Here is a 20656-nt window from a genome sequence, read left to right on the forward strand (position 1 = left end):
TGCAATTGAAGTCTGTTTGGCTGGGGCTATTTAAACACAGGGCGATCTTCAAACTAAGTACGCTTGGCCTTTTACCTATCTCACTGATTGCGCTGACCAAAGTTCTGCACATGCGCAGTGAGGTCCAGATTCGTGCGCGCATGCGCAGTACGGCCGGCCCCTCATTTGCATGGGGTCACGGCTCATTACAATGAAGCACGCCCACTTCATTCCCACTTGCCATAACCACGCCTTACGCATTGAAACTTAAGTTAAGGATGGCGCAATTTTGTGCGCAAATGCACTGAGAATACGGTACTTACGACACCAACTTAGGGCGCCGTAACTTAAATGACATAAGTTAGATAATCCTAAATTTACACAGGTTTTTGAGAATTTGGCCCATAGATCCCAAAGACTTTGAGGACTTGAGGCTTTTTGAATTTCTAAGGAATTCCCATACAAAGGAAGCACCAACAACAACAAACTCTGCCAAGTGTAATACTCAATTACAACTACTAAAATCTCTAGGAAATGGCTTTACTGTATGTGTGCAAGTCAAACAGATTTATGTCAAAGGAAATCAACAACAAGGAAATCAGTGTGTGAAAGATACAGCATGTCTGGAGAATGTGAAACCCTGCTGATGTCCGTTTACAGTGCCAGTATATAATTAACACACATTCTAGTAGTGACACTGCAGCTCCTGGTTTTTATACATAGATTATTTCTAGCATAATCTATATCTATCTATCTATCTATCTATCTATATATATATATATATATATATACACATACATATACATATATACATATACACATATACATATACATATATACACACACACGTTATTTTTTTTATTTTTTTGAAGGGTCAATGCAGGAAATTCACCCACTGAGTGACCAACGAAAATTATCCTTTTTTGCAGGTAAAACAGTAAACATATATACATAGCAATAGCAAATTTAGTTATTTAAGATATACTTTAACGCAAATACTGTTTTTTTGCTTTTACATTTTGTTTTTACATTTTTATAGCACCATTTTCCAGTGAATTACTAAGACACGTTATAATTTTACCACTGTTTTGTATTAGGCGTACTTACATTTCCTCTGTTGATGTAAACGGTCACTTGTCCTTCATCCCTCACCTCTGAGAACATGGGTGCCCCCACCAGGAGGTCTGATAGGCCATCAGCATTGAGATCAACTGCACATAAGGAGGAGCCAAAGTAAGAGCCCATCTGTAACCAAGTTGAGCCATAACAAAGCATTCAGTATTTCCGCCCATAAAAACAAGAAATTGTGCATTTAGTTCAGTTGACAGCTTTTAGAAAATGTAACTCTGTTAAGCTTTATTGTACACTGTGGGGTTGATATACTAAGACTGCAGCTCTGCATGGAAACCAGTTTCCACTTTTTTTTGTCAACGATTAGTTGAACAAGCTGAAGTTAGAAGCTGATTGGATAACATGCAGATCTCCACTTGATTCTGAGTGCACCCGTTTTAGTAAATCAAGCTCTAAGTAAGTGAATTCTGCATTTTAAGAGTTCCATTAAATAATATATGTCAAAATTGAGGCATCAGCCCTTGTTATGACTTAAAGTAGAACTTAAGCCAGAACTGCTTTTCCTTAATTTTAGATGGAGTAAAGAAAGGTTAGGATTTGCTGCCATTGACCATACTTGGAAAATTCTCACTTTCTTTATTGGTAACACTTGTCACCAGGACACTGGGGGTCAGTTCACACTCATCCGACAAGCGCAACGACTTTAAGAGCACAAGTCACGTGGCAGGTTAAAATCAGCTGTCTTAACTGGTCCGAATTATTTGGGTGCAACTTTTGAAAAGGTTCCTGCACTACTTTGGTCTGACTTGGGTCCGATTTTAGCCCCTTGAAGTTAATTGAAGACGCATCCAAGTCGGATCAGAATTTTAACTGATCCGACTTGTTACATGCGACTTGTGCTCAGAGAAATGTTAGTAATGTAAAATGTATTTAAAAAAAAAATACATGGAAGTCCCCCCCCCCCCCAAAACAATACCAGAGTCTGGTATGGACTTGGGGGGCCCTTGCCGTTTCTTTTGATTTCATCCATACTCAAAGCAAAATAATTATTTTGATTGGTCAAAGGACAAGTCGCAATCATCTCGAAGTTGAATTAAAATTGGATCCCATTTATTGAAGTCGCAGGGCAAATTTATAATGCGTCTTTCATGTCGGATTAGTGTGAATATAGCCTAAGTCAGGGAATCCCACAATGGCAGCACAACAATAAAAGCATGTAAAAACAGGACATAGGTACCTATACTCCCTTTGCCTTCTACATAGATAAAAAAAAAAAATTATTGCCATCTTTATCCCTTAATGGAGAGATTTCCCCTCACTTTCTGTCCAAGTGTCACAGAGGGAGATGTTACATTTTGTGTTGCGTTATTTGTTGTTTCCTCTTTTTCCTTAATTTTTCATCTTATTCGTGTTGCCAAATGTGTTTTTGATAAGAGAATGTACCACACATAAATATGTTTGATGGGATTTGGTTCACTTTGAATAGGTCTCCAAATACATTTTTATGAACAAAGTTCATGAAATGGGCATTAAGCACTAATAGCAATAAAAGTATATGAACGCAATATAGTTGTTATAATTTTAACCTTTAAACACTTCTAAATTTAACAAAGCAAAGGCAGTATAATCTTCTGTGGCAGGCCAGTGGTGAACAGGTCTTAACCTGGAAAAACAATAAACTTCTATGATGAACTGTCTACTTTTCTGCTCTGTATAAACAGTTTTGGCAGCCAGAATGATGCAGTGGAGGGGTTAAACAAAACTTTCAAGGGTGTTGTGTCCCAGGCTTCAAATAAGATGTCTTTCCAAATAAAGTCAAGTAGTTAAATTGGTAATAGTTTCCCATAAATCCTTGTGATGGGCAAGACTTGTAGTTACAATGGTTGTTGCTGAATATTACTAGGCAGTGAAAGGAAGGTTTAATGTTAAAACGATTGCCAAGAAACCAACTTTTGATACATCATTACTGAAGTTAGTCAACATTTATAGTGCCGAGTTCAGCTGTGAGAACAATGACTGATACGTGCTACATCCATGGATTGCTAAAAGTAGCTTTATAATATATGACTACCTTTATATATGACTAAGTTGTCAGTAGGGTCAAAAACCCATGTCAGTCTCAATCCTCCCCAGATAAAGAAGCCATAGGCGGACCACGCCATATAGAAAATTGATTTATTAGTAAAAAATTACAAAAACATATTTATAGCAATGGCACTCAAAAACCCTAAACTACCACCATAACAGTAAAATTAATAAGACTTGGACTTGGACTTGTCTTATTAATTTTATTGTTATGGTCGTAGTGTAGGGTTTTTGAGTGCCATTGTTATGAATATGTTTTTGTAATTTTTTACTAATAAATCCATTTTCTTTACGGTATGGTCCGCCCGTGGCTTCTTTATCCGGAGGGAGTCTTTTCTTTTTGTTCTCAGGGAAGCTGTTTTTTGCATTCCTTATAGGCCCACGGAGACCGCACCCTAGAGGTGAGTCCATAAATTATGGGACACTGTGAAAGGTTCAGTTAGCCTGCCCAGTAGTTTGTTATTTAGTGAGCAGAGGACCTACCCCATTTTTCCTCTTTTGACAGGATCAATCCTATAGATTACAAAGTTTGCTTCCCTTTGCATATTGAACTGCAGGCCCAAGCAAAAATGTCTTTACCTATTGCTAATTACCCAATAGTTTTTTATCCTACTGAGATTGGGGGGAATGGGATGCTGAGCGATCCTCTGGCATATAGATTCTATAGAGGCAAGTGAACGTCTGCCTTGGCCAGCATGAACAAATTGAAGTAATTAGTGCTAGACAAAATAATTTGATTCTGGAATACTAGCTGTTTACGATCACAGATTGCAGGGTTTATAGAGTCCTAAAGGACTAGTTCATCATTTATTTTAGATAGTCTGTAAGTGATTCATTCCAATGACCTCTTCTATTTCCTCTTGTATGTTTGTAGACAATTACATACGTTGTTACATATTTCAAACTAGCAGTAAGGGTAAAAGTAAAAACAAGGAGCATATTCTTTCCAGACACACATTTGTAAAACTGTGCTAACAATCATTACAGACAACCATGAATGGGAACTCTTATTTACTAAGGGAAGCTTACAATGCAATGATTGTTTGATACCAGGCCATGATGATTTCTTTATTCTGCCTGTGTCATGTCATATGTTCCAAATATTATGCAGCTAATTCCTAAAACATACAATGCCTAATTCTTATTTCAGTCCAATTCAAGGTTTATTATAAGTGTTATAGTTATCCAAGCACTTATTCGCAGAGTTGCATGTGAATGATTTACTAGTTAGTTCATTGAATGTAAAGTCACCTTAAACATCAAATAACGGGCAAAGAAAGGTAACAATAATTCCTTTTTTTTATTTTGAAGTAGTTTATCCCAAAATCTTGCCTGGTTTTACTCCAGTTGATAAATCCAACACAGGAAGCTATGAAGCTGAAGTTAAATTAACCTGAATTTAGTACAGATTATCTGTTAGTATAGCTCAAGCCTGGCAATTGCCTGCTCTGGCACTGAGTGGTGCATTTTTTTTTTTTACTAAGCTTCAGTGGCAAATTAGGAGTCACAGATTAGGATTAAAGGAGAAATCCAGCCAAAGCTCATTTGGCTGTACTTCTCCTATGGATCGCAAGAGTGCAATTCGTTTTGCACTCCGGTGACCCATTTTTAGAACAGAGAGCAGACTGAAGTCTGCTCTCTGCTGACGTAAAAAATGTCAGTCCAGGCACCATGTGATCCCGACCACAGAGTCTGGTCCACCAGGTGCCTGGACTGTCAGCGAGCCGCTGAGCGCATGAGACGACTGCTCTGCCCCTCCACAGCTCAGCGCTCCAGTGACCGAGGAGAGAAAAGAGGAGAGAACTGTGACTGCAGCTCTCTGCTCACGGAGTAATCAGTGATGTTCGATCGCTCAGTTCTCAGTGTAGAGGCACCAGGGGACAGATACAGCATTGGACCCATCCTGCATCCACCTAGGTAATAAAAAAAAATCCTTTACCTCTCTTTTAAAGTATATGTATAGCCAAACTTTTATTTTTTTAGTTTTGGATAGCCTAAAGATGGGTGAAATCCCTTTCTGGTTATTTTTTACTATCTGTGTTGCTTTGGGAAATTTTCCTCACTTCCTGTTGAGGAAACGCAACAGGAAGTGAGAGGAAACCTAACAGGTGGATTTCTTTCTGTGTCAGTGACAATGAAATATAATACCAGGGCAATCTATGCATCATGGACAGATTGTATTAAAAAATGTGACAGAGGTTTAACCCTTCTCTACTCCATCTAAAGCCAAAAAACAGGTCTTTACATATACTTTGAATACCTGCACAAAAACATTGTAAAATGTTATTATTTAGTATTAGTAGCTATGATATTTTATATTAACATTTTATTTAGATTTGGCTAAAGTGGGGAAGGGTTACACGGTTACATAGTAGGTAAGGATGAGTAATGACATAAGTCCACCCAGTTCAACCTGTGTAGGTCCACATGTGACAGTGTCTATAATTCTGTCCCGTATCCCTGTATGTTATGTTCTTTACGATGCACATCCAGGAGTCTCTTGAAAATATTCATACTCACCGCAGCCACCACCAATTGTGGAAGAGAGTTCCACATCCTTATTGCCCTGACAGTGAAAAAAACCCTACGCAGTTTAAGGTTAAACCATTTATCCTCCAACTCATTGTGTGTCCCTGTGTCCTCTTAGGCCTTGTACACACGGTCAGACCAAACCGATGAGACTGGCCCGTCGGACTGTTTTCATTGGTTCACCTCTGAAGTGGCCGTACGGCCTGATGTGTGTACACACCATCAGTTCAAAATCCGATCGGGTCAGAACGTGGTGACGTAAAACACACGACGTGCTGAAAAAAACGAAGTTCAATGCTTAAAAGCATGCGTCGACTTGATTCTGAGCATGCGCGGGTTTTGAACCGATGCTTTTGTGTACTAACCATCGGTTTGGTCCGATCGGGCAGCGGTCCATCGGTTCGGTTTTGAAGCATGTTTAGAAATTTTGGACCGAAGGAAACCAGACCGATAGCCTATACACACGGTCGGTTTGGTCCGATGAAAATTAACTTTGGTTCATTCTCATCGGACCAAACCGACCCTGTGTACGGGGCCTTACACTCCTTGAGACTGAACAGTTTTTTTCCTATGCTGGGATCACCATTGAGATATTTGTAAATCACTATCATATCTCCTCTCATGCGTCGTTTCTTCAGCGAGAATAGATTTAGTGTTTGCAGTCCTTCCTCGTAATTGAGGTCCCCCAGTCCCCTTATTAGTTTTGTTGCCCTTCTTTGGACTCTCTCCAGTTCCAGCACATCCCTTCTGAGGACTGATGACCAGAACTGAACAGAATACTCCAGATGTGGTCTAACCAGAATGTTATAAAGTAGCAGGATTATCATTATATCTCTGGGGTATATGCCTTTTTTATACATGCTAATATTCTGCTGGCTTTAGTAGCTGCAATTTGACATTGCATGCTATTGCTCAATCTGTCATCTACTAGGACCACCAGATCTTTCTCCATCCTTGATCCCCCCAGCGGTTCTCCCCCTAGTGAGTAGTTTACATTTGTTTTTTGGCCCCAAGTGCATTACTTTAAATGTTTCCACATTAAACCTCATTTGCCATGTATTTGCTCACTCCATTATTTGGTTCAGGTCTTTCTGTAAAATTTCTATATCCTAATGTGAAGTTATTGCCAGGCTTATTTTTGTTTCGTCTGCAAAAACTGAGATTGGGCAATTTATCCCATCTTCTATATCATTCATGAATAAATTGAATAGAATTGGTCCCAAGACAGAACCTTCGGGTTCTGTACATGTTATTTATCACCACCCTTTGGACACTCTCCTGTAACCAGTTTTTTACTCAAGAACAAACCTCAAGGTCCTCGCCTGCGGACCTCAGCTTGTAGATTAAGCGCTTATGGGGGACTGTATCGAATGCCTTTACAAAATCCAGGTACACTAAATCCACAGACCATCCCCTGTCTAGATGGCTGCTCACTTCCTCGTAGAACATTAGAACCTTGACTTTTTCTATACAATAGCTCTCTCTATTGAGGAGACTTTTCCTGCCAGGGCATAAAGCTTAAACTCTTTGAGTATTCCAGTCGTAGGAAACTTGCCAAAATGGGAAGTGCCTCACTGAACAGACAGAAGAGATATGTGAATTAATTTAACTGGCAATGTTATACCAACCTGATGTAACTTACTAACTTCTAATACAGTGGTCTCCAAACTGCGTCCCTTTGCTTGCTTTTACCCGGCCCTTGGGGCCATAATTCCACCCAATGAGACCAACAATTGGGACCAATGACACCAACGATAGGGCACAATTTTTCCCAGTAACACCAAGAATATGGCACAATTACCCCCACTGGCACCAATGATGAGGCACAATTGCTTCCACTGAAACAAATGATAGGGCATCCCCCACCACCACTTATGTAGGGACTTTTTCTACTCCCAATGGCTACAGTCTGGCCCCTGTTCTAATACATACTACAGTATAATAGAAGTACAGATCTTGAATAAAAGGTACATAGGTTTGCACACTATAGTGAGTCACTACATTTTTTAATATGATTTATAAAAAAAACTGTCAACATTTGGCTAACTTTTTCATCCTAATGACTTGAAGAACAGTTTCACATATTGTGATATGGGGTGATTGATTCCTCCTGTATTGAACTGTATTGTAACTGTACTATTTGCCCTAATGTAAAGTGCTGCTCAAACTGTTGGCCCTTAAAAAATCTTGTATAATAATAATATTTACTGTACGTTCATGTGGCAGATGCATTTTTAAGTGAGACGCCAGTCCTAACTTTGGTTTAAGGGCCCATTTTTTTTTTAAGCGAAATTAAAGCAAAGTCCAACAGAAAGTTGATCACGCAGGAGTTTTAGTTTTACAAAGAAAAACAGAAATTTAAAATGCCAAGCCACCTAACTCTCTTGTCAGCAGTAGAGCTGCTGTAGTTTCTGGTCTTCCAAACCACAGGATCTTCAGGCTCACTCAGCCTTTAGTTGCAGCACCTCGCTGTACATGCCCAGTCCTGGCCTCTCAATATGGGGTTCCCCTACCACCCTGGGCTCTCTAACACCTCCAGAGACTTACGGACTTCCTTCAGACCCCTGGACTTACTAGCTGCCTCAGAGCTTTCTCAGTCTCCACAAACTTCCTCAACTGTCCCAACTTTCCCAGGACTATGGGCAAGGAATCCCTCCTACATGGGGGAAAGGTCTTTTGACAGGAACATACAACTCTCTCTCTTTTGGCAGGAACATACAGCCTTGAGCTAATCTTAGGCCCCGTACACACGACCAGTTTCCTCGGCAGAATTCAGCTTCCGACCGAGTTTCTGGCTGAATTCTGCCGAGAAACCCGGCCGTGTGTACAATTTCGCCGAGGAAGCCGACGAGGAGCTCGACGAGGAAATAGAGAACATGTTCTCTATTTCCTCGTTGTTCTATGGGAGCTCTCGGCCCGCCGAGCTCCTCGGCGGCTTCAGGGCTAAACTGGCCGAGGAACTCGATGTGTTTGGCACGTCGAGTTCCTCGGCCGTGTGTACGGGGCCTTAGGCTTGGCTTACATTAAACATGCACTTTGCATTTTGCCTTAATATGAATCCTGTGTCATTCCTTTATCTAATTCTTAAACTCATGACCTTGCACTGTCACAATATGTTAGTTTATACCCCAGCACTAAACTAGTAACCATGTAAATGACAGGAAACCATATCAGATTATATACTGCAGGCAGATGACTAACCTTTTTCCCAGAAACAAAAAATTTCTTCTCAAGTAATCGTTTTTCTGTCTTGAAAATATAGACCTAAGCAGAAAAAGAAATGTATAATATATAAGAAAATGCAATTTACTTAAAGCATATCCATGGTGAAAATGTAAAATCATATATTTATCTTCACATTGTATTTCAGTGCTCTCTAGCCTACTCTTATTATATTGTAAACTTACTTTGTAAAGATTCCCACACATTTACTTTGAATTGGGTCACAGAATTCGCAGGGTCTGCCTTATGCACTACAAGGTCTTTTTTTTCAAAACTTTTTGTTTAGCAAGAAATAAAAAAAAAAACAGAGGTGATCAAATACCACCAAAAGAAAGTTCTACCTGTCTCAAAAAAAATATATAGATTTTTTATTTTGGTACAGTGTTGCATGGCCGTGCAATTGTCGTGCAAAGTGAAATCTGAAAATTGGCCTGGGCAGGAAAGGGGTACGAGTGCAGAGTCCATCTTTTCACCTACTCAGTGGGGCACACGAAGGGCGAACAATGTGCATTTTAATATACCTTTGAAAATAACTTGTCCTGTTATTACACATTACCTTCTTTTCCATCACCTCCTGCTCCACACACCATATATACAGTAACAATAGCCTGGGCATGGAGAGGGCAAAACCAAATTAGGAGGGGTGAAACTCAGTGGTGGCTGCTGTTTTTTTTGGGGGGGGGGCAAACAACCACCAAAACCCCCCCATGAGTGGCGACGGCACCTCCCCCTTCCCCCCGCTGTCTAGGCGGGTAGTGGGCAGAGGCTCCGTGTCCTCTTCTCTATCGGCGGCTTCTAGCATGCGGCTCCTCCCCTCCTCCTAAGTGTCCAATAGGATTTCCTGTCCTTTCAGCCAATCGGGTGACAAGTTTCAAAACCTGCTTTCTGTTTGGCTGGGAGGAGAATCAGTATTACAATAGAAAATGAATTCACTGTTGTAACACACAAGGATGGGCTCCGTTCACATTCTCTGCACCCCGAGTCCACCCGATTTTGATGCCCCCCCCCCCCGATATTGTAATTAATGCATCCGGCGTCCTGCAAGAGGCCAGACTCATGGATAGGGTAGGCAGGGATGGATGGATAGGGTGGCGGCGCCCATGCATCCTTAATGGACGAGCTACCCCTGGTGAAACGATTGAGATACCATTTCAACAAAAAACACATTAACCTCATACACCTTCTTACAAATGTCCCTTGCAAATTAAACAGTCTATTTGCCTTTAGAAAATCAACCTAATTGACTTTACTGTTTAAGAGTTCTGCAATCTATCTTTTTAAAAAATCTCATGATAATCCCCACAATATATATATATATATATATATATATATATATATATATATATATATATATATATATATATATATATATATATATATATACATACACACACACACACACACACACATATATATATATATATATATATATATATATATTTTTTAATACTGTATAGTTTTTTTGTTTTGTTTTTTGGGTGAGGTCTTGAAGCAAAGTATAAGTATTTGATAATCTAAGGCCCATGCAAGATGTCTTGGTCATGTGCCCAAGACAGTACAAAACGTGGTAACTATGGGGGATAAAAGAAATTCACACAGACCTAAATGTGTGTTTGTAGAACATGTTTGTATTAAAAATTGCATGATGTCAACTGGTATGGCAGCCAAAAAAATCAATAGGTTACACATCACATGGCACTTCAATTATCAAGACACTGCGAAGAATAATGATGAAGAGCAAATTGAAATAATCCACAGAAACCATATTTCAATTCTCACCAGTCACAAGATGGAAATATGGCTTGGGTTATTGCACTTTCTGCATCAAAATGTATATTAGTGCTGTGAGCTAAAATCTTCTAATAACACAGATCTGTGGACTAAGACCTACTAATGATACTGACTGCAGAGTTTGCTCAGTACTTCATACAGTGCATTTACCATAAATTATGCATTTTATGGTCCTGTAACCCGATAGAACTCTCTAAGCTCTATTTGTCATATGGCATGGTTTATTAATTTTAAAGAAACAATGAGTTATGTGGAGTGGAACAGTCAGCTACCCTGAGTTTCTGGAAATGGTTCTTTACACTCTTAGCAGGGCTCACATTCATAACATTTTTTATGCACATTGTGCTGGCTTATGTTCATCTCTGGCTTCTTACAATGGCCTGCTGATTAAACATATTACCTTTATTAATCAGGGGAATTTACTTGCTGAGCAAATATTCTTCCTGCAAAGGGAGATGTTTGCCTGTCCTAATGGTGCTGACTGTATATGTGCACTAATGGAATGAGGAAAATTATTTTAATGATCTTGTGAAACAGTATCAAGATTTCAAAAGTGAATTTTTAATGTTAATTGAAGAACATTTAAAATATATATGTAAAGCGTTGTGTAAATTGATGGCGCTATACAAGTACCTGTAATACATTTTTTTTATATATAAACATCTATCTATCTATCTATCTATCTATCTATCTATCTATCTATCTATCTATCTATCTATATATATATATATATATATATATATATATATGTGTGTGTGTGTGTGTGTGTGTAGTGCCTGTGTACTTTATAGTACTGGTGCTAGTTTAGTTGTTAAGTGCAAAACAGGGTCTCTGTCTCAGCTTGGCTGTGCTGTGGGCCCATTCTGCTGTACTGTGGTGTTCTTCCGACCCCGATGCTGCAGGTGGCAGCAGTGGAGTCAAGGTTTGGGTGCTCTTTCCCAGCAGCCAATCAGGAGGGTTTTTCCTCGCTGTGCATGCTGTGGAGGGGTTTTTGGGGCAGACGCCATTGGTTCTGGGTCTTCTTCGTCCAGTGTGGCACCCACCTTTAGGGTGACCACATCACGGCGCCCTGGCGTTATGGCCTACCTGGCCGGGGCGTGCGTGCCATGCGGTGTTCTTGGTTCCGGGGCCTTGCTGGCCCGGAGCATCTGAACAGCGATGGGGACCCAGTGAGTGACTGGGTTCCCATTTGAAGATCCCAAGCTGTACTGCTGTTCGGTGGGGAGTCAGTCTGAGGAGCGCCATTGAGAGGCTGGCAGGCCAAAAGGGCCTGGACAAACCACCGGGGATCAAGGTAGCCGCACACTGAGGGATTGATCACCTCTAAGTCGGTACCTAGGTGACAAGTTGAAGGAGATCCAGGCGTAACTTATCCAAGGAGGGATATCAACGAGAACTCAATCCAGAGGGGGTCTGTGGCAGAGGTGTCTTTCTGAGGCTCACTGAGGGAGGTCTGTGGCAGAGACTATTTCCTCAAGTTCAAGTTCACCAAGGAGGGTCTGTGCCAGGTCAGTGAGAAAGGCCTGTCCGGGTACACTAAAACCCACTCTGGCGGGAGTGGCACAGAGAAGTGTTGCGCTTGGGAGCAGGACTGTTTCTATATTATCACGCCTGAATCTGCTATTCTCCCTTCTTCTTCAACTTTACTTTTCTCACCACAAGTTTACTGTTTTTACCCGGCTGGGTAATAAAGAGCACAGCAAAGAGCACCTGTTGAGGACATTCCTTTACTTCGACTATATGCAATACGCATCATTCACCCCTAGGAATTCGGAGGAGCCATGAGGTAATGTGCCGCCCAAAAATCCAGCAGCTCCACTGGATATATATATAGGCTTTCTCCCTGGTGTGGAGTGTCATGCTCGCCCCCTCCCTTGGACTACAGGAGAGACTGGACGCTCTCTACGCCCTCCCTGTAGTCCAAGGGAGGGGGCGAGCATGACACTCCACACCAGGGAGAAAGCCTTGCATTACTGTGTGGAGTTACAGACAGAAGAACAGGAAGTGAGGATTTCTCAGAAGAAATAAGGACATTTAACAGCAAAATCAAAGCATGAGGTAAGTGAAGGAGGACTGCACTAAGGTAAAGGAAGCTATTTAGGGAAAAAATATTGTACCTTTTCAACCCTTTTAATTACCTCATTTGGAAAATCTGGTGTAGTTCTCCTTTCACCTAGTTCTATTACTACACCTTAACAGATGAAACATGAATGACTTCTAGCTTGACCTGCATATGCTCCGCAGTGAAATGTGCTGAGCCTTGTACCACCAAGGACCATGTGTTACTCCCTGTCCCCTCCTTGTCCTGACACATCATCTGCTGACATCATGTCAGAGAAAATCAATCACTATTTTCCATTTATAAAACAAGACAATAATTTCAAGCCACTGGAAGCAGCCAAAGGGGTGAAAAGGGATGGCCAACTATGAGGTTTAGTTCACTAGTAAGATCTGCCTTGCTAAATTAAAATATGTTGTTTTTTTGGGTGAATGCGTATAACAAACTATGCATTTTAAAGAGATATATTTGTAAATTAGAGCCTGGGGCTCTGCTCTTTAGTTATATATAAAGGTTAAGGTATTCTTTATTGCTCAAGAAAACCAAAAACACATTTAGTACACTGTGATATCAACCTCCCAAAATCTCTTTTAAAATGCAAAAACTAGAGGTTATTGTAAGTTTAGTGAGAATGGCTTATGTCCAGATTTGCATTACCTCATAGACAATAAGCTAATTATATCTCAACTCTTGCAAAGGAAATGAAGGGGCTTTGTTCAATTTGTCTGTGGAAGTGAAGCTGCTAGCTCTATGTCACATGTTCCATAGTAACGGATCCCTCACCTTTCCGATACCGCTATCTTGGGGAGCACCACCTACTATGTCTACAGTGGTAGGATGAACGAAATGACCAGCTGTGACTGCATACCCTACGGGGAAAAAAAGAAAACATTTATTACAATGCAAGACAATACAAATTCACTTGCATGCTTAATTTGTGCATTAGACTTAAAAACACACACATGTACACCCACCATACATGTACTAATGTGGTAGATAGACTAATAGTGGGTAATTGAGTTCAATATAAACATTAAGGCCAATGTCAAATGGGCGATTCTGCTGCTAGCAACACATGGTTAACAGCAATATCAAAGAAGAAAGGCTTCCACTTATCCTAATGCAATTATTCCCTCTCTGGTCCTGAGCACTGCCGAATCTCACTCGCCACTAAGGAAGCAACTCCATAACAACAGTTAGGTAGTCTGTTAGATCCTATCACTCCCGACAGTGGTCTCTTAGAGATCATATCACTCCTGACAGTGGTCTGTTAGAGATCCTTTCACATGACATAGCGACAAGTGACATAGCCCTTAACGTCACAAACATACAGAAAACCATCTTTATGTGTCTAGGAAGTTTACTGTATACTGTATCATGTTCTATAATAGTAAACTTTGGCTAAGAGAAGTACAGAAACTGCCATTTCTGACCTTCATCTCAAAACACTAGGGGCCAGATTCTCGTACATTTGCGGCGGCACAACGTAACCCGTTTACGTTACACCGCCGCAAGTTTTCAGTGTAAGTGCCTGATCCACAAAGCACTTACCTGTAAACTTGGCGGTGTATCGTAAACATGTCTGGCGCAAGCCCGCCCAATTCAAATGGGGCGTGTATCATTTAAATTAGGCGCGCTCCCGCGCCGGGACGTACTGCGAATGCTCAGTTTAGAAATTCCCGCCGTGCTTTGCGCGATGTGACGTCATTTTTTAGAACGGCGACGTGCGTAGCGTCCATTCGTATTCCCGGACGTCTTACGCCAAAGCAACAAAAAAATTGAAATTCGACCCGGGAACGGCGGCCATACTTTAACATGGCTCGACTAAAGTTAAGCCATGTTAAAGCAGGTGTAAATTTGCGACGGGAAAAAATTACTAGCGACGACGTAACAAACGCGAAAACCGTCGTGGATCACCGTAAATGCTCATTAGCATACCCAACGCAGGAAAACGATGCAAACTCCACCCAGCGGCGGCCGAAGTATTGCATCCTAAGATCCTACAGTGTAAGTCTATTACACCTGTCGGATCTTAGGGCTATCTATGCGGAAATGATTCTATGAATCAGCCGCATAGATAGGACAAGAGATACGACGGTGTATCAGGAGATACGCCGTCGTATTTGTTCTGTGGATCTGGCCCTAGGTACCTGTTTGTTAGGCTTACCTTGTTGCCTTAAAGGGTTGGTTCACCCTTTCAAAATAAAAAATGAAAAAGGTGAGCCAACACCCTACATCCTACCCACCCCACAGTCCCTGCTGTATTCACCTCTGTGGGTGATGAGCTGTCAGTGCCAATATAGACAGTGCAGTGGTCCGGGGATTTGAAATCTCTGCTCTTATCCCCCTTCTTTCTGCAGTGCTTCCAGCACAAATCAGTGCAACGATCAACGATTCCCTGTGCTGGCACGGACGAATCAGAAGCGCTCTAAACAGTCCTGGAAGCCCTGCAGAAAGAAGGGGGAGAGAAGCAGGGATTTCAAATCCCCAGACCACTGCGCCCGCTGCATGGGCACTGACAGCTCATTATCCACAGGGGTAAGTACAGACCAGGGAAAGAGGGTTGGGGAGGCTGTAGGGTGTTAGTTCACCTTTTTATTTTTTATCCTAAAAAAAAAAAAAAAAAAAAAAATGTTATATATTGTATCTTACCTTTGTGATGGATGACAGAAAATTTTTTTATGCTTTTTTAATTAAATTTAATTTTACCTGGTGATCCTGACAGGAACACACTTCTTGTCCAGTAGATGCAGCATTGTCACCCTAGTAGGGAGTGTGTTAAGATCATATAACACCTCCCCCTCTCAATAATATAGGGAGAGGTGTTTTGTAGTCAGTGGAGATAGCTGGGAACAATGCTAACTGACAACGTCTCAAAAAGGAAGAGAGCACAGGAAGTTGTCAGCTCTCAAGCTTCCTGGCTAAATGAACAGCTATTTTTTTTCTGCACTTGTCGAACAACTGTAACAAAATGCTTTTAATGCTATATTTGGCAGTCCGAATAGAAGCAAGTAAGTGGTATCGGGTTGATTTACTAAAGGCAAACCCACTTTGCACTACAAGTGCACTTGGAAGTGCAGTCAATTTAGATTTGAGGTGAAGATTTGAAATAAGGGGAAGCTCTGCTGATTTTATCATCCAATCATGTGCAAGCTAAAATGCTGTTTTTTATTTTCCTTGCATGTCCCCTTCAGATCTACAGCGACTGCACTTGTAGTGCAAAGTGGATTTGCCTTTAGTAAATCAACCCCATTGTGTTATAGTTTACATACACATTAATACTTTGTGAGTCACCCATCTAGGGTAAGTATGCAAACCAGGAAAGTCAGAGCCAAGACAGACGTCCTTATCTGTATAATGGAAGTGTTTTGGGTAAGTGACTAAAAGTTTTCAAGTCTAAGGCCTCGTACACACGACCGTTTTCCTCAACGGAATCCATCAAGAAACTTGGAGGCAGAGCTTTTTTGCTGAGGAAAACGGCCGTGTGTATGTTTTTCGTCGAGAAAACTGTTGTGGAATTTGACGAGAAAAAAAAGAGAACAAGTTCTCTTTTTCCTTGTCGGGAGTCTCAATTTCCTCGTTGTGTTTCTCGTCGGGCTGGTTTACAACGAGAAATAAGTTTGTGTGTATGCTTAGAAACCCGCGCATGCTCAGAATAAAGTATGAGAAGGGAGCGCACCTTCGGTAAAAGTAGCGTTCGTAATGGAGATAGCACATTTGTCACGCTGTAACAGACTGAAAAACGCGAATCGTCTCTTACCAATCTTTTACTAAACACGCAGTAACATGAGATTAGCAAAAGAAGCCCCAAGGGTTGTGCCAGTGGAATCGAACTTCCCCTTTATAGTGCCGTAGTACGTGTTGTACATCACCGCGTTTGAGAACGACAAGATTTTGTCTTGACAGTGTGTACGCAAAGAAAGCTTGTCAAGATTCTCGACAAGCCTGACAAGGAACTCGTCGAGGAAAACAATGTATCTTTTACGACGAGTTCCTCGGTCGTGTGTACGAGGCCAAAAGCTGGCCATACATTGCAATTTGGCCAGTTCAGCAGAACATGGAAATTCCAATCAGTGTGTGGCAATCCCTGCTTGATAGTAGTCATTTGATTAATTTGTGGAAAACCTTTCTCGATCAGTGACTGCAGTTGCTGATCAGGGTACTCTAATGGCAGTGGGTGCCACCGTATGCTGTTTTTTTATTTCCTTTGTCCCCCTCGGATCTACAACGACTGCATTTCCAAGTGCACTTTGCACTGAAAAGTGCAAAATGGATTTGCTTTTCGTAAATAATCGCCATTGTATTTACTCTACATAAAAACAGAATTAAATTATTTGCAAATCTCAAAAACCCATATTTTATTCACAAAATTACAAAATTAAATATTACGGTAAATGTTTTTAAAAATAATACAATTTAAAAAAAGAAATAAGGTAATTTTTAAAATGGATGGCATTAACATGTTTCAAAAAAGTTGGGACAGGGCCAGGTTTCCCACTGGGTAGCATAATCTCTTCTTTAAAAAACACTCTGTAAACTGGCCTGGGAACTGAGGAGACCAGTTGCTGGAATTTTGGGAGAGGAATGTTGTCCCATTCTATCCTGATATAGGATTCTGACTGCTTAACAGTCCAGGGTCTTTATTGTTATATTTTTCCTTTCAAGATGAGCCAAATATTTTCAATTGGTGAAAGGTCTGGACTGCAGTGTAAAATATGGGTTTTAAAATATGGGTTTATGAGATTTGCAAATCATTACCTTTTTTTATGTAAATTTTACCCTGCATCCCAATGCTGAATTTTGGGATGTAGCTATTGAAAATAACATATCGGGTTTAATCAAGGGAAAACACATTTCTGTTCAACAAGAAAGGGTAAATGACACTTGCCTAAGTATGTGTAGCGTTTAGCAGTGACTTCTGGATCAATTAACTTGAAGTATGTGTTGTCGGTGATGTTCAGTACTTTAACTGTTCCAGTCCAGTAATAGGATCCCGGAGCTCCCATTACAACCAGATCCTAAAAAAGACAAAGAAAAACGTGATATGTACGTATTTATAAGAACAAAAACATGCTTTTATTGTGTAGTTACTTCTATTTTTAGAGGTAAGGGTCAAGTGAGGGAACCCGTGTTCATTAACAACTTCTTAACATACAAATGAAGCAGATGTAGTTTGTAAATATCTGTCACATGATCACCTGCTGCATCATAGGTCTATCTTTGCAAAGTAGCAAATAGTATCATACTGATTTTACATTGTATAATACATTTTTATTTAAAGCGATTATAAGCCGCTGATATTTAAGAAAAAAAAAAAAAAACGGCGAAGCAATGGCATAATGTGCTAGTATGCGATGCATACTAGTACATTATTATATACGGAGAGCACTAGATTCGGCCATCTTTCCTTATACAGAAAAACCTTGGTTTGAGAGCGTTTTGCAAGACAAGCAAAATGTTTTAATACATTTTGCCTTGATATACAAGCGATGTCTTGATATAAGAGTAGCGTCATGTCACAACTGAGTATAAAAAAAAGAACAGAGGAGCCTCCAAGTGTAGTAATATGGTTATATTTAATGAAGGTACAACATTTAGCAACTTATTGCTACACTTAGAGGTGCCTCTTTTATACTGTAAAAAAAATGCTTTGATATACAAGTGCTTTGGATTACAAGCACGTTTCTGGAACGAATTATGCTCGCAAACCAAGGTTTTACTGTATGTCCGGTATTGGTGAGCGGTATCGAAGCTCATAGAGACGGCTAATGCCCCGTACACATGTGCAGGATTTCTGACGGGAAAAGTTCCCGGCGGAAATCCCGAGGGCAAAGCCGAGAACCTGCTCGGTTTAGTCTTTCCCCTACACGCGGTCGGTTTTCCCAACAGGAAAACTGCGACGGAGCTTTGGCCGGGAATCCCAGCCGTGTGTATGCTCCATCGCAGTTTTTCCCCATAGGAAAACTGACAAAAACCACCGGACAAAAGTCTGCCGGTTTTCCTGGTGAGAAAAAAAAGAGAACTCGCTCTCTTTTTTTGTCGGGCGCTTTTTGGGCAGTTTTCCCGTCTAAAAAACTGCAAGGAGCATACACATGACTGGGATTCCCAGCCAATTCCCGTCGGGAAAACTAATCGTGTGTACGAGGTACGAGATAGATAATTAAAGCACCACGCAGACTAATCTTTCATCCCTAGAGGGGAACCGCTGATTTTGACTCGCTGGTGAAAAAGGGGTCAAAATATGAGGTGAGCCGCCATTACACACTGGTGGAGGAGAGCATGGGTACTTTTGGATTTTTCTGCACTTCTTGGTGGATCGCTTTTGTGAATTTGTCATATCAAGTCACATTTTTAATACATTTATGGACTTTATTTTTGCATTTAGAAATGTGGCAATAGGGTTTTGATTATTTATATATATTTTTTGTTATTAGCACTGGATCACTTAATTGCATTTTTGCTGTTATTCATCTTTTGAGTACACTTAGTAGCGCAGCAATGTATTTGGGTGTGTCTATGGGAAGGTTTGACCATTCTTTCAGAAGCACATTTGTGAGGTCAGGCACTAATGTAGACGAGAAGGCCTGGCTCGTAGTCTCCACTCCAATTCATCTTAAAGGTTCTTCAGATTGCGGTCAGGACTCTGTGCAAGCCATTTAAGTTCCTCCACCCCGCATCCATGTCTTTATGGACCTTGCTTTGTGCACTGGTCCAAATCATTTAGTGGAGGGGGGATTATGGTGTGGGGTTGTTTTGCAGGCATTGGACTTGGCCCCTTAGTTCCAGTGAAGGGAACTCTTAAGGTGTTAGCACACTAAGACATTTTGGACAATTTCATGCCCCCAACTTTGTGGGAACAGTTTGGCCCTTTCCTGTTCCAACATGACTCTGCACCAGTGCACAAACAAGGTCCATAAAGACATGAGTGAGTTTGGGGTAGAGGAATTTGACTGGCCTGCACAGAGTCCTGACTGCAATCTGATAGAATACCTTTGAGATGAATTGGAGTGGAGACTGCGAGCCAGGCCTTCTCGTCCAACATTAGTGCCTGACCTTACAAATGCGCTTCTAGAAGAATGGTCAAACATTCCCATAGACACACTCCTAAACCTTGTGGAAGAGTTGAAGCTGTTATAGCTGCAAAGGGTGGACCAACGCAATATTGATGAGCCCTACAGACTAAGACTGAGATGCCATTAAATTTCATGTGCGTGTAAAGGCAGGTGTCCCAATACTTTTGGTAACATAGTGTGTGTATATATATATATATAGATATATTTATATATATATATATATATATATATATATATATATATATATATATATATTTTCTACTGAGTTCTACTGAGAAACATATACCTTCAGAGCAGCATCAGTTTTTATTTGCACAGGAGGGCAATATAAGAAATAGTTTATTGGTTAATTTTGTGTTGGTACATTATGTAATGAGCACTTAGTGAGGTATTGCTGCTTTTTACATTATCAATATTAGGGGCACCGACCACCAATGTATGAACGTACTATCCTAACCACAAATGTAGGTGTGCAATTTTTCCCTGACCACTAACCACTACACTTTCTAAGCTGTACTACATTACAAACTTCTGACCAAATATTTAATTGTCTCAACTTTTGCTGTCTAATGCTGGCCATACACTATACGAAAAATCAACCAAAATTTGGTCAATGGGCACAAAATCTAAAATTTTTCGGAAGTTTTTGAGCCGAAAAAACGAAGGACAAGTTTGGAAATTTTCTGCCGAACGAACAATAAATTAAAAAAAATTAAAAATGTATTTACTAACCCTGTTTTGTTGACCACCTGTTTTACACTGATTCTTTTTTGATCCATTGCAGTTAGTTCTAAATACTCCTGAAGAAGCTCAAACGAGCGAAACATGTTGAGCGAACTAAAACTGC

The 20656-nt window shown here is 40.6% G+C and overlaps 1 protein-coding gene across 1 annotated transcript in view; it reads right to left on the bottom strand.

Annotated features, from left to right (window-relative positions):
* The window catches only part of ITGA9 (integrin subunit alpha 9), a 487954-nt gene that overhangs the window by 325016 nt on the left and 142282 nt on the right, over positions 1 to 20656 (bottom strand). The window contains exons 6-9 of the mRNA XM_040353279.1: positions 17625 to 17754; positions 13520 to 13605; positions 8866 to 8928; positions 1087 to 1224 (exon numbers count right to left, since the gene is read on the bottom strand). Coding sequence (XP_040209213.1) covers positions 1087 to 1224; positions 8866 to 8928; positions 13520 to 13605; positions 17625 to 17754 — 417 coding nt within the window. The remainder of the gene's footprint in view (positions 1 to 1086; positions 1225 to 8865; positions 8929 to 13519; positions 13606 to 17624; positions 17755 to 20656) is intronic.

This window comes from Rana temporaria, chromosome 5 (assembly GCF_905171775.1).
Source record: "Rana temporaria chromosome 5, aRanTem1.1, whole genome shotgun sequence".
NCBI lineage: Eukaryota > Metazoa > Chordata > Amphibia > Anura > Ranidae > Rana > Rana temporaria.